Raw genomic sequence first — 15,624 nt, forward strand, 5'->3', positions numbered from 1 at the left:
TGACCGGAGCACATAAACAAATCTGAATCATGGTAATATATACCTTAACATAAATGTTGTGTATCAAAGATGTCTGTATTTAATGGTCATTATTATATAGTTTGTCTATAGTTACGGGGTGTCTATTATCTGAACGAGCCTAGTGTTTAAATATATGTCAAAACCATGTCTGCAGTAAATAACTGTTTTGACTATTTGTCACTTACAAAAAACGTAGATAATACTTACTTATCAGATCTCTCTTCCTTTCTGAAAGACGAAACAGATCAATGGTGTCAGTTTCACATGTATAAGTGACAGATTCACAAACAAATATACTGATACATGTGTTGTCGTTTTACTCAGATAGCATTTCCAAAGCAAAACAAATGGTTTCGAATAAAAAATGTGGTTGATTTACTTCATTTTACCACCTATTGTTGAATTATATTGTGAGTTGACCACTCAAAATCGCTATGGACAAAGATAACATTATTATGATAACACTAACGGCATTACATTTTGTGCATCTAACAAGAATTTTGTTTTGCATGCACACGTATAGAAATTGCGGTTTTTATCCAACGCAATCATAGGTTTGAACGTTGTTTTCAATTTAGACTTGTTTATATTTTTTCGTTTGGGCTTGTATGATATTTGCTTTTGGGTTTATATGATCCGTTCATTCTATTTTGACTCCTCAAAATTCAAAAGTCTATCATAAATTGAGGTAAATTGTTAGACTTTCCAAATACCGTTTCGATTCCTAACATCACTGAAGAAAAATTAATTGTCGAAATCTGGATATGGTGTACAAAAACCTTTGCACCTTTTGTTTGCGTTATACCATCTTTTCCGCAAGTTTATTGTTTTCTGTTTAGTATTTAATTTATAATTAAGATCCATTTATTACATCGGTGATCCGTTTATTTGGCAATCGCCAATGGCAGTAAGCAGGGTTTAAGAACATTTGTTGTTCGACCTGTCAGTCAAATGCGTTTTGTTAAAATATACTTTATCACTTTCTTGGTCTTTTTGAAAATGTTGTTTGTGCTGTATCTAGACCCCTCTAACAAGAATTTTGTTTTGCATGCACACGTATAAAAAATGCGTTTTTTTCCAACGCAATCATAGGTTTGAACGTTGTTTTCAATTTAGACTTGTTTATATTTTTTCGTTTGGGCTTGTATTATATTTGCCTTTGGGTTTATATGATCCGTTCATCCTATTTTGACTCTTCAAAATTCTAGAGTCTATCCTAAATTGAGGTAATTTGTATGATTTTCCAAATACCGTTTCGTTTCTTAACATCACTGAAGAGACATTAATTGTCGAAATCCGGATATGGTGTACAAAAACCTTTGCACCTTTGTTTGCGGTATACCATCTTTTTCGCAAGTTTATGGTTTCTGTTTAGTATTTAATTTATAATTAAGATCCATTTATTACATCGGTGATCCGTTTATTTGGCAAACTCCAATGGCAGTAAGCAGGGTTTAAGAACATTTGTTGTTCGACCTGTTAGTCAAATGCGTTTTGTTGAAATATACTTTTTCACTTTTTTGGTCTTTTGGAAAATGTTGTTTGTCCTGTATGTAGACCCCTCGAACAAGAATTTTGTTTTGCATGCACACGTATAAAAATTGCGGTTTTTATCCAACGCAATCATAGGTTTGAACGTTGTTTTCATTTTAGACTTGTATACTTTTTCGTTTGGGCTTGTATTATATTTCCCTTCGGGTTTATATGATCCGTTCATCCTATTTCGAATCTTTAAAATTCAAGAGTCTATCCTAAATTGAGGTAAATTATATGGCTTTCCAAATACCGTTTCGATCCCTAACATCACTGAAGAGACATTTATTGTCGAAATCCGGATATGGTGTACATATTTGTGCACCTCATGTTTGTGGTATACCATTTTTTCTACAAGTTTATTGTTTTCTGTTTGGTATTAAATTAAAATTAAGATCCATTTTTTAAGATCTGGTGATCAATTTATTTTGGCAATCGCCAATGGCAGTCAGCAGGGTTTAAGAACATCAGTTGTTCGACCTGTTAGTCTAAAGCGTTTTGTTAAAATAGACTTTTTCACTTTTTTTGATCTTTTGGAAATTGTTGTTTGTGCTGTATTTAGACCCCTCTACCAAGAAATTTGTTTTACACGCACACATTTTTTATCCAACGCAATCATAGGTTTGAACGTTGTTTTCAATTTAGACTTTATATATATATATATATATATATATATACATAATTATTCTAAATACCAGCACAACAATGTTAAATCTGCAAATTTGCAGAAGGAAATTTTTGTTCTTCCCTCGCCGGAATTCGAACTCATGTTAATGGGATATCGTGACAACACCACCTGCACTGTGTCCAGCGCTCTAGACTACAGGGCCACTTAGACTGAACTAAACATTCAGCTTTCGGTGGCCTAGTGTTACATTTCCTCGTCAGTAGAATGTAGAGTTGTAACACAGTACATGATATATTAGGCATGAAGATGGAATTGATTGCAGATTAGCTAAATTATCTGTCGTAAAGGATCGTAAGATGTAGTCACAGAAATAATTATTTGGTAAGTACGTCTAAAGAAGTAACAACTTTACAACAGATCCATCTATACCAGTGAAGGAGCTGCACGGCTGAAAACACATATCATATTCAATATTACTCTAAATATCAACACAACAATGTTAAATCTGCAAATTTGCGAAGGCAAATTTTTGTTCTTCCCTCGCCGGGATTCGAACTCATGCTATTGGGATATCGTGACAACACCGCCTGAGCTGTGTCCAGTGCTCTAGACCACAAATATATATATATGTATAAGTGTTGAAGAATATGGTGTTGATGATTATATTATGTTTATTGTGAAATTTCAGTTTCAATGCTATATTAAATACATTTTGGATTTCAAATTGTTGTTCAAATTTCTAGCCAAGGGGAATAGCTGTTGTTAAAAAAGTTCCTAAATTGATAACATACAATAGATAGATACAGACATATGTTGGTTAAGACTTGGTCGAGTATGGTTTAGACTAGGTCGAGTATGGTTCAGATTAAGTCGAACATGGTTCAGACTTGATCGATAATAGTTCAGACTACGCTCGAGTTATATCAAGTAAGTTTCACACCAAGTCAGACTGGTCGAGTAAAAATCAGTACAGTCGAGTAAAGCTATAGGCCATTTCAGATTTTTTTCTGGTTTGTAGTGTATGTTGCTAATATAATATAGATATACATATTTACGTCATGTCCATAAACAAAATATTAAGGAACTTACCCACACCTGTCACATCTGTACAGGTATTTTCCTTCCTCTTTTGGTTTCGTATCCTGTACGTAATCACTGTAAAAAACAACACAATTGATTAAAATAAAATTAGACTCTTTTAAAGTTGACGATATAAACACACGGTAGCAATGAATTAATGACATTCTTATCTATATCCAAAATCCTTATAGAACTATTTCTGCTTTGCATATACTTTTCCCTCCTTTTCCCCGTCTTTCTTACAGCAAAAAACTGCATGAACTGATGAAGTCTTTAGATTTAACAATATGCAGAACAGTTTAATTGAAGAAGCTATATATATATGCAATAGTAGTATACCGCTGTTCAATAGTCATAAATCGATTTAACAGAAACAAATCCGGATCACAAACCAATACTGAGGAAAACACATCAACCATAAGAGCAAACAAAACGGAACAATAGAAACACTGAACTGTTACAAAAAACAAACGCCAACATACATAAAAACGGACCATGTGATACCAATTGCCTTATTCCTGACTTGGTACAGGACATTTTAAGAACAAATGGAGGGTTAAACCTGGTTTTATGGCTAGCCAAACCTCCTGCTTATATATCAATGTTAAAAATACCGCTAAAATGCTACATTACGTGACAGGAATACAGTACAAATACATGCAAGAACATTCAGTACAGAGAAATACATATTCAAACAATACAATAGCCCATCCCAACATGTAAACAACAGAATAACAACAAACATCTAAGATTAATTTACCACAGAACACAAATACAGCACAATAGAATAATGCACTGTGCGTCACAGGAATGTATCAAGGCCACAACAAGTGACGTCACAGGTAAATTTCTAAAAATACAATATGAAATTGGGATTAAATTAGTGATGGTGTTATTTGATGTATTTTCTAACCATAACAAGAATATTAATATAGAATTGTAATAATTACGATTATTCCAAACATTATAAAATTAACTGGTAGTGTTCTGTTAAGTTCATTCAATGATAATATACAAACAAAACAATTTTACTAACTTCCTTTGCTATTCGTGAATGTTACTGCTAAAGTCGTTGACCCCATTATCAACAGTCGATTGTGAATGTGACTGCTAAAGTCGTTGACCCCTTCATCAACAGTCGATTGTGAATGTGACTGCTAAAGTCGTTGACCACTTCATCAAGAGTCGATTGTGAATGTGACTGCTGAATTCGTTGACCCCTTTATCAACAGTCGATTGTAAATGTGACTCCTGACGTCGTTGACCCCTTTATCAACAGTCGATTGGGAATGTGACTGCTAAGGTCGTTGAACCCTTTATCAAAAGTTGATTGTGAATGTGACTGCTAAAGTCGTTGACCCCTTCATTAAAAGTCGATTGTGAATGTGACTGCTGATGTCGTTGGCCTCGTTATCAACAGTCGATTGTGAATGTGACTACTGAAGTCGTTGATCCCTTTATCAACAGTCGATTGTGAATGTGAATGCTAAAGTCGTTGAACCCTTTTTTTACAGTCGATTGTGAATGTGACTGCTAAAGTCATTCACCCCTTCATTAACAGTCGATTTTGAATGTGACTGCTGAAGTCTAGACCTATTTATCAACAGTCGATTGTGAATGTGACTGCTGAAGTCTTTGACCTCTTCATCAACAGTCGATTGTGAATGTTACTGCTGAAGTCATTGAACCCTTCAGCAAACAGTCGATTTTAGATTATCTTGTGAATCGAGAATATTTTGAAAAGAGGTGGAAAATATCAAAGAGGACATTCAAACTCATACGTCGAAGACATACGGGGAACACTATGGCAAATAATGAAAATTGACGAAAGGACAAACAACAGTTAACATAAAACTACATATACACAATTAAAAGAAGACTACGCAACATGACTTGATAATGTCGTTTGAAAACAGTATAGTGTCCTTAGCTTATATAATGCACAATTTGCCTTACTAGTGCGGATAATTATGATGAATGCCTTTTACATTCAATATCATGGTTATATCGTAAATTTAAAGTATCAATAGGTTCCAAATCTTTAACTAGACAAGCAGAAACATTTTAACGAGCAGTATATTTACGAAAATCAAATACAACCTAATTTTAACGCTATGGAAAATAAATTACGCTATACGTTTGCACATCATTATCAGTATTAATTACTTAAACGCAATCCTACTCGAGCTAGTGCTTGCTAACGTATGCAACGCATTACAAATGACATTGTAGAAGATGTAAATCAAGCAAAACCAAAATATCTTAAAACAAAATGTGAGTTGGTGATATATGTATCAAAAAAATTAAGCAAATACGGCTTAAAAAAACTGCTACTTAGGATCAATGTAATGAAGATAAGTACATACATGTAACTAGTAAATGTGTCAACAGTAAAACGGTGCACTGGTTTACACAATATAAGAAACAAATTTACCCAGAAGCATGGAGAGAGGGGCTTCATTTCGTAAAAAAAATAATTAAGGATTACATGAAGATAATGTGTAATTCACTTAAACATTTGACGAAAAGTTTACATTGTTTTAAGCGTAAATTTAACACTGTAAAATATACAAACATATTGCCCTACCTCTTTGTTTTAGGTAATTCTTTCTCTCTGTTTCCGATATGTTGTGTACGTACTCCACTGTCAAAATAAAAATGAAGTATTTACATATGATTCCTTAAATGTATAATATCAAAACAAAACATTTTGAAAATGAGGAAAACAGATATTCTGTGACAGTTTGAAAACAAGTATTCCTGAATAACTTCATAAGTTTACGTAGTGTCGAGTGCATTATGAATGCAACTTAAAATGTGCATTATCATAGACCACATGTCTATTTACTAGAGTCCATTGTTATTCCATTATAAACTATACATTGTTAATGACCACATCTTTTTATTGAATGCATTGTCTCCCCTGCGTTTGTCATGAGATTCAATTCAGAAATACATTGATATTCAAAAACAGAACATTAATTATGCAAAAATACATGTCACTTTCAAATAATAGTTATTTTAAAGGCATGTATTACGACTGCAGAATGCAGTCTACAAAACAACACTATCCTCAGGTATTTCAGTTGATTTACCTTATTTTGAAGATGCCAAACAGTTGTTTGATGTCGTTATCTGTTCCAGGCTTAGCAGTATACTGTATGTTCGGAAATTCGGGTATAGGCTCTATCGTCAGCTTTGCAATGTCATATGTAAGCTTTTGTAACGACTGTAACAATTTGCCATCGTTTCGTGTCTTGTCGAGTTCATATTTCTTCTTTTCTAAGTCGCTTCCCGCCTTCAAATCTATTTTCCTATCTGCTATGATCTTTGTTAATTTGTCCTTTTCCGTCTTGGATTGATCCTTGACCAATGCAATCATCTGTGTGATACATTTATCAACCATATCCGTTATCTTTGTACCTTCTTCTGTAATAGCTTTGACTACTCCTTCAACCTTCACATCAAATGCCTTTAAACCTTCTTCCATCGTTTTAATGTTTTGAGTTGCCTCATGTACCTTACTACGCAGGTCTTTTGTATTCTTCTCCTTCATCTGTGTTATGTTGTCCATAAGCTTTGAAAAGGCATGCCCTGTGTGACTGCCAGTCACACAACTACTGCACACTACTAAATTACATGTTTTGCATACAAAACTTACGTCTTCGTTGTGTTCCTTACATTTCGATTTACCTTCCGGGATAATGTCCGAGGAAGACTGAAACTGGTGATTCTTTGTTACTTTCTGTCTTTTATGAAAGGTTTTACAATTTTCACAAAAGTATTGTTCACACTCTAAGCAGTATTGGGATCCATAGGCACTGACACAAATTTCACAAGTTTTAGAGGCTGCCTGTGCCATTTTGTCGCGTATCGTCCTCAATGTATAATACACAGGTAAGGTAAAAAACCAATGACAACAACGTTCTACATTTAAATCAAATAATGGTTATATACGTATGTCGTGTATTTAAAGGTAGAACTGTGAAACATAAAACTTAAGTTCTAATTTGAATATATTATGAATATTTTACATATAAGACTTCATTTTATTGACTACTGTATTATTGGCTAGTGTACGGTTTTACTGATGATATTGGTTATTGACCTGGATTATTGACTTGGTGTTTATAATTTAGATAAAAAAAAAAGAAGTATAACATTATCCTAATAATGAAAAGAGTATGTGTAGATATCACACTATGGGAAATAGTATATTGTAAGTAAGATGTGTACGAGATTCTAAAACGATTTAAGTCCATCAACATACTTTACATAGCATAAGTTTTTTTTATTCGTGAGTCCAGGTGTTTTCATTTTTATTTGTTTATATTTGTAATAAACTCTACAGTCTAATTAAATCATATCTGCTCAAAAAATGTTTTAATGGAAATGGATTTACGGTTGATATTACTGTTATATTAGCCGTTGCCAAATATAAAATTGAGAGAAAAACACGATACATATGAGGGTCACAAACATTTCTTACAGATAACAAAGAGCATAGTCTGAAGTTATTTTTAACGGATTCGAAATATCCAAATAACTATTTTGAAGTTGCCACCATAAATTGTCATCAAACTTTGAAACGTACCTATACACATGATATGAAAAAAAGTGGATATTCATACTCGTTTATGAGTAAATGTATACCATAATTCTCATTTACGAATGAGTTAATATATGAAACGAATTAATTGGCTAGCTTATTTATAACTTGTCGAGAGTGACACTTTAGATGTTTCAGGAGGGTTAGCAGTTCTGGCTACACGGTTAGCACCTTTAAATCCAAGCTACATGTAAGATTAATGCTTTAAAAATAAGGAAAAGATACCAAGTATAATCATTTAACAGTAATTCAATAAACAATGACAACACTGCATGGTAAACAATGGAAACGACCAAATAAACAAATATCACTAACAGCACATTATATAGAACAATAAAGATTTAGCAAAACGAACCGTACGAGAAACCCGAGGTGAAATACTAGTATAATTGCAATCTCAGTTTGAAGTTATTCACTTCCGGTGGAAGTTGTAAAGAAGGCATTATTATAATATTAAATGTAGATTCATAACATTGATGTTTTGTTTTATAGACTAAAAGGAAACTAATTATTATTCTAATGATTGCTTTAAAGGTCAACAGTTGGAAGGTTAATTAAGATAGTTCATCTACAGTTATCACTAACCTATCAACCTTGTTGATGTAAGCTCGAAACCCGCTTCGGTAAGACAAGTTTGATGCCTGTTTTACTAAATCGTCTTGCACTATGTCCGGCGCGCTAGACCAATCGACCATCTAGGCTCGATAAAAAAATCAAGCTTTCGGTGGCCGGGTGTTACCTTTCCTCCTCAGTTTTTATCTAGCGTCGTAACACAGTACATGATATATAAGGCATAAAGATGGAATATTACAGATCAGCTGAATTATCTATCGCAGAGGACCTTACAAATTAATGACGGATTCAGTCACAAAAATAATTATATTATAAGTACGTCTGAAACCGTGACAACTCTACGACAGATTTTATCCATCGGATCACCAGTGATGGTGATACAAGGCTGAAAACACATTCTGTAAAAAACAGCCCAACAATGTTAGATCTGTTAATTTGCAGAAGCAAATTTTTGTTCTTCTCTCGCCGGGATTCGAACTCATATATAAATATAAACAGATCAGATACACATTCATTAAAGTCCTATTCATGTAAATGAAATCATGATATATCTTTAGATTTAAAATCTATTCAAGTGTGTTATTACAAACACAAATTGCAGGTTAAAATAGATGAAACGTTGTGCATTTTTTTATGTATTTCATTGCAATAGTGTATGTTATCATACTCGAGGAATACAATCTGGAGGATTTAAATAGGCTTAATGTGTTGATCAGCAGAATCAGCAGAAACAGTATAATTTTTTTAAACATAAACTAATTCATGTGCTAAATTATACATCAACGTTATCAAGTACGCCATTAAAATTTATTATTATACACACATTATCAGGTAAAATTTACAACAACCTGTAGTTAAACCCTGCGTTTTTAAATGGCAAATCTAATTAAAAAACTGCTAATTGATTTAGTTCAAAATAATTTACAAAATACACAGTTCGACGTTTACCAGATATAATCAGAAATAACTTGTAGCCTGCATTCCTTTTATGTTCAAAATTATAGTTATTGATTCATTCCATTATTTCACAAGGTGTTTCTGTTTGGTAAATAAAACTATTTATAAACAAAATATTTCGACTGAAAATATTAATTACGAAAAAAGTCAACTAGTCATTTGTGATATAACAAAGACTGTCATGATACGCACTATTTTAATGTCAATGGTAACGAAAGAAGATACCGAAACTTGAGGAATCAAATGTAGAAATTATAGTAAATAAAATTATTTGAAAATTAAAAAAAGATACTTAACTGCTATTTAATAGCCAAGGTTTTCAAAAGTTGCATATCCTATTATGCAGTGGTAAAAACTATATAACATGTAACGATGGATACGTTTAAAATGCAAACAAAATAGTCTATAGATATAATGTTCGGCTCGGATTATAGTCGTCGACTGAATCAATTCACTTTTTCGAGTGTAGACCATTCTTCATAGAGTGAAATTACATGCAACCGAATCGATATACTCTTTTAAAATACGTAATAATATCATTTGTGACTGACATTTCAGTGAATTAACGCAAATGAAAGGATCTGATTCGTGTCTTGATGTTTAACTCGATATTGACACAAATTAATACTTTATGAAAACGTGATTATTTCAACTTTCCAATTACGAACTTCCTATTTCTCAGCAGTACAGTCCCTCTACTCTAACGTTTGGTTTTTTTTACAAATTTCTATTGATACTTTATAACGTGATCGTTCTTACTCGCATTATACAGACTCCATTGCCGATATGTGCTCCTTCCACATATACATGAGACGAACGACTGAAATAAACACAAAATAACATTCACGCTCCCCATAAAAAACAAAATTGATATCGTCCATGTTTTTTTTCCAAACTAGTTAAGGTATTTCAAAGAATATTGAGAAAAGGAGAAGGCATTTAAATCCTTTAAAAATAACTGCAGTTTATGGCAGGACAAAATAAAACCCCGGGATAAAACCTATATGAATGATTTGTTCAACTTTAATTCAAACTTAATATTCTCTAACTGTTCTGTATTGTATTGTGTAATTACGGTCATTAGTTATACAAAAAATATAAAAGAAATCCAGTGAAGAAGAAACTTGATCCTTCACTATTTCACACAACACATTACTTTAACATCAAAAAACGACTTACTAATTTTGAATAATAAAGGACTTTGGTAATACGCCAATATGTTGTTATGAGTTGTTACGATACCTTCAATCTGAATACAAACATATGTTGAGGCATACTCAACTAGAAACCAACCAATCACTAATCAAAATTTCAAAATGTCAATACAAATGGAAACAATGAAACAGAATGAAAGACTACTAGCGGACCAAAACCAAAAGGCACCAAATACAATACTGACGAATATAAAAAAAGCATACAAAATTCAGTAAACAAATCTAGATGTGAACGTATGTACTTCGAACAAATAGGTACGTTCTGCTCGTAGCTAGCAGACAATCGGCGTTCCCATGGGAACCAACTGTGCCCCTCTTCTTGCCGACTTGTTTTGATTCATATGAGGCTGACTTCATACAGGAACTTCTAAGAAAGAAAGACAAGAAGTAAACAATATCCTTTAACTTTACCTTCCGCTGTATAGCTGGTGTTCTAATGATTTCATTGACAGAGGGTTGATGCTCACAAGGAAGATATTAAACCAAGAGTTCCAAATGATATTCAAATCATCCCTTCGAAAACTTTACAAACGGCGAAACGAGTTAGTTGACCGTTTAGAATATTCGTATCACAGATGATAGCAGATATGTTCCAAATGTCGCAACTACAATCCCGTCCCATTTTTCCTTCAAAATTTGACTTATTTCCGGGTTTGTAATAACATGAGCAACACGAGGGGTGCAACATGTGAAGCAGGGTCTGCTTACTCTTCCTGAGATCACTCCACATTTTGGTGGGGTTCGTGATGTTCAGTTTTTTGTTTTCTATGTTGTGATTTGTGTACTATTGTTTGTCTGTTTGTCTTTTTCTTTTTTAGCCATGGCGTTGTCAGTTTATTTTCGATTTATGAGTTTGAATGTTCCTTTGACATATTTCGACTCTCTTTTAGTAGCCGTTTAAATTTCCGTTCAGGTACCGTCAGTAGCATCCACTGAATTCCGGAAGATTTTCCCAGTTTCAAACTTTTGCTCTCCGTTCATTTAGAGATGGCCACTGTACAAGATGAAAATGTTGGTAAAACACGGGATACACCAGTTAATTTCATCATGTATTGTGGTAATGCTTTCATCAAAAATTATTGTAAGCATATAGTAACACGGATATGATTTTAGCCGAAGCATAAACATAATTACTCTATTTCTCATAGAAATGTGTGTGGCCTGCCAGTGTTACGCATGTTACGCTAAAAAAATTATTTACCATTTGTTTCAATATGTTTACAAGGGGTTCAAGTGTTTCTCCATTTGTTTGATAGAAGGAATAATTTTGAGGTAAAAATATCTTTAAAAAATCGTTTCCTTCCCAATTGTCTAAATCGTCGTCTACAATTCTATATCTTAGTTCAAGTAATGGTTCAGGAGGGGGTCTGACAAGTAATGGTTCAGGAGGGGGTCTAACAAGTAATGGTTCAGGAGGGGGTCTGACAAGTAATGGTTCAGGAGGGGGTCTGACAAGTAATGGTTCAGGAGGGGGTCTGACAAGTAATGGTTCAGGAGGGGGTCTGACAAGTAATGGTTCAGGAGGGGGTCTGACAAGTAATGGTTCAGGAGGGGGTCTGACAAGTAATGGTTCAGGAGAGGGTCTGACAAGTAATGGTTCAGGAGGGGGTCTGACAAGCAATGGTTCAGGAGGGGATCTGACAAGTAATGGTTTAGGAGGGGGTCTGACAAGTATTGGTTCAGGAGGGGGTCTGACAAGTAATGGTTCAGGAGGTGTCTGACAAGTAATGGTTCAGGAGGGTGTCTGACAAGTAATGGTTCAGGAGGGTGTCTGACAAGTAATGGTTCAGGAGGGGGTCTGACAAGTAATGGTTCAGGAGGGGGTCTGACAAGTAATGCTTCAGGATGGAGTATGACAAGTAATGGTTCAGGAGTGGGTCTGACAAGTAATGCTTCAGGATGGAGTATGACAAGTAATGGTTCAGGAGGGGGTCTGACAAGTAATGCTACAGGATGGAGTATGACAAGTTATGGTTCAGGAGGGGGTCTAACAAGTAATGCTTCAGGATGGAGTATGACAAGTAATGGTTCAGGAGGGGGTCTGACAAGTAATGCTACAGGATGGAGTATGACAAGTAATGGTTCAGGAGGGGGTCTAACAAGTAATGCTTCAGGATGGAGTATGACAAGTAATGGTTCAGGAGGGGGTCTGACAAGTAATGCTTCAGGATGGAGTATGACAAGTAATGGTTCAGGAGGTGTCTGACAATGGTAATAACTGTACAAATTAAAATTTTCAAAAAAAACAGTAACGTCCTGCAGTAGAAGAGGAAGGCGGGAAACTATCAGACGAGCAGTAGCCTAGACCTTGTGCTCAAAAGAAAAGAAAATTGAGCCAAAAATAGCTTTATTAATGCAGCGATTTAAACCGAATCAGCTCAGCAATGTGAAATTCATGGCTAAGAACATTCCCAAAAATTGACAGCCTTGGCAGTCAGCACTTCTTCAGAATCAGACGACTAAAAACAGTATCATATACTGTTAATAAATAGCTGATTTCATTTTGAAACTAAAATCCTTTCTCTCATTGTTTTCGTTTATCAAGCATGTAGCCATATCTTTATAGACATTGTGTATTTTGAAATGACCCACATATAAATATACCTGTGATTATCATCGTCAACTAAAAAGTCATTGCGAACTTTAGTTTCCAAAAATGATTAATAGTAAATGCTTTAGTATAACATTTATTTATCAATTTTTATTATGTTCTAATGTTGGTGCTAGCCCTCATGAAATGGGCAAACACAGTCTATAGGCAAGTTCAGTTGGTTGAGGCACATACTCTAGCTAAGATGCTGCGTATTAAGTAAAAGAGGTCCAATGGAATCCTGACAACAATATGAGACAAGTTCGAACAATAATCCATGTACACTTCCTCAGACCTTCTGCGTGTATGCCATGCCGGTGTTTAATCTGAAATTTGATTTATAGAATGTATAGAGATATTTTACGATCAACTGCACTTTTAGAAATCCACGTCGTTTCAATTTCTGATTATTTCTTGTTTAAATAATAATATAATGTATGATGTTATTCACATGTATAAGATTTTGTTCGCTTATGTATTACTGGTATATAATGAGGAAGACTGACTAACTTGAAAAAAACCGTGTGTCTCATTCTTTTGTCATTGTTTTGGGCAATGAAATATGTTTAAACCATCCAAAATAATATCAGCAGTCATTTAGTGATTTTTAGATTTTTAGTTATGGTATAAATCAAGCCGTTGTTTTTTCGCTTGAATTGTCACATTATATTCTTATTATAGCTGACTATACGGTATAGGGTTGCTCGTTGTTAAACACTGAACGGTTATGTGTAATTTATTAGATAAACTCTTTGAGCAACAACACTAGTGGAGCAGGATCAGCTTAACCCTCCGGAGCATATGAGATCACCCCAGTTTTTGATTGGGTTCGTGTTGCTGAGTCTTAGTTTTTCTTAGTGTTTTGTGGAATTGTTTATTGTTTCGTAGTCGTATTTTTTTTTACAATGGCGTTGTCACTTTCTCTTTGACCTATACGTTTTAAATGTCCCCATGGTAACGAAAGCCTCTTTTTGGACACTGGTTGGTAGTTGTATCATTGACAATCACATCACATCTCCTTATTGTAACATAATGGTTATTATGTGTTGAAAATTGCCCAAAGGTTGCACTGTGTAAATAAAGCTGTTTCACAAGCCAAGCCTCTTTTGGGGAGATATATACTAATCATAGATGTTTTGTTTTGTTTACGTACTAGTTCCCAGATATGATCTCTACGTTTTATCTCATAGAGACATAACTTGGGAATGTTACCAGTAAAATACACATGGATAGAGACCGAATTAAATTCTGAGGAAGACCCAAAGTGAAGAGAGGGGTAGAACAGAATTTTAGTATAAGTTTAAACTCTTAGAAGTTCGGGGCATATAAATGTGGAAAATATGCCGCACAGCCATTGACCATTGAAAAAAATAGTAGTGTATATGAATTTTCCATTCTAGAATATAATGTGTTACGAAACTTCATAGTAAAAGTGGCAGTTTTAGCCGTAATAGATGTTCCTATGGGAATTGTCTATATTTACAGAAGTGCAACCTATAAGGGTTATGTATGTCTGGAGAAAAAAAATGGTTTCTGGATATTTCTTGTTAACGTTGAAATATTTCTTGTACTAAGAAATAAACAGCCTCTCCATAGATGAATGGTTGACCGGTCAATGCTACAAACAATCATTGTCGGTTGTGACAGGTTGTGTGTCTTTACCTTGAAGTAATTAGGAGTTTTTAAACCGGAAATACTAGTAACGGGACCATCAGTGGTGGAAAAACTTAAGAACGGAATAACTATTTGTTGTGTTTCTGATGTTTTGTGAATCGCTTACTTTAAGACGATACGTTATGGTAACTAAACGACCGGATACTGTATGCAATATCGACATAATAATTCAGACTTTAATATCTTAATCGAGTAACCCAAAGGTGACTGGGTATAGAAATATGGTCATCATTGGTCTTCTTCCGACCAGCAGTCAAACCTTGCCAAAGTGGGGCATCAATTTGGTTGTGCGGGATGTACAAGTGTGCAGCCACGTCCGGTCAGAATAGGGACGTTAAATCCGATGCCTCATGTAGAAAGAACGTCATGCTTCTTGCACGTTAAGAACACTTGTAACAACTCTTTATGGGGTCCGTTTGTTGCAATGCTAAATTTCTGTCCAATATACCCTCATTTTCCATTGGCATTCCAAATTTCCCGCCAATCATCCAGGTCGACCTCTTATTGCAAGACTTATTAGTATTGTAAATTAGTTATCGTCCTGCACATGCATGTAATATTAGCCACTGGACGTAAAGCAAATTAACCAATTAATCAATCAGAATCGAATTGTGTTGAGTTTGTTACCTTGCTTCAGTATTCATCCTAAATAATTCAATACAAGAACTGCATCAAACAACCAGCATCAGTAGAACTTTCAGATGTGTTCTTTATATTTCTTGTCAGATTTTTCATGTTTGTCACA

At 34.3% G+C, this 15,624-nt stretch overlaps 1 protein-coding gene across 1 annotated transcript in view; it reads right to left on the reverse strand.

Annotated features, from left to right (window-relative positions):
- Positions 1 to 224: 224 nt before the first annotated feature.
- The window catches only part of LOC127731813 (uncharacterized), a 434,253-nt gene continuing 418,853 nt past the window's right edge, over positions 225 to 15,624 (reverse strand). Inside the window, exon 4 of the mRNA XM_052240653.1 lies at positions 225 to 249. Coding sequence (XP_052096613.1) covers positions 225 to 249 — 25 coding nt within the window. The remainder of the gene's footprint in view (positions 250 to 15,624) is intronic.

The sequence above is a fragment of the Mytilus californianus genome, unplaced genomic scaffold, assembly GCF_021869535.1.
Source record: "Mytilus californianus isolate M0D057914Y unplaced genomic scaffold, xbMytCali1.0.p SCAF_20, whole genome shotgun sequence".
Classification (NCBI taxonomy): Eukaryota; Metazoa; Mollusca; class Bivalvia; order Mytilida; family Mytilidae; genus Mytilus; species Mytilus californianus.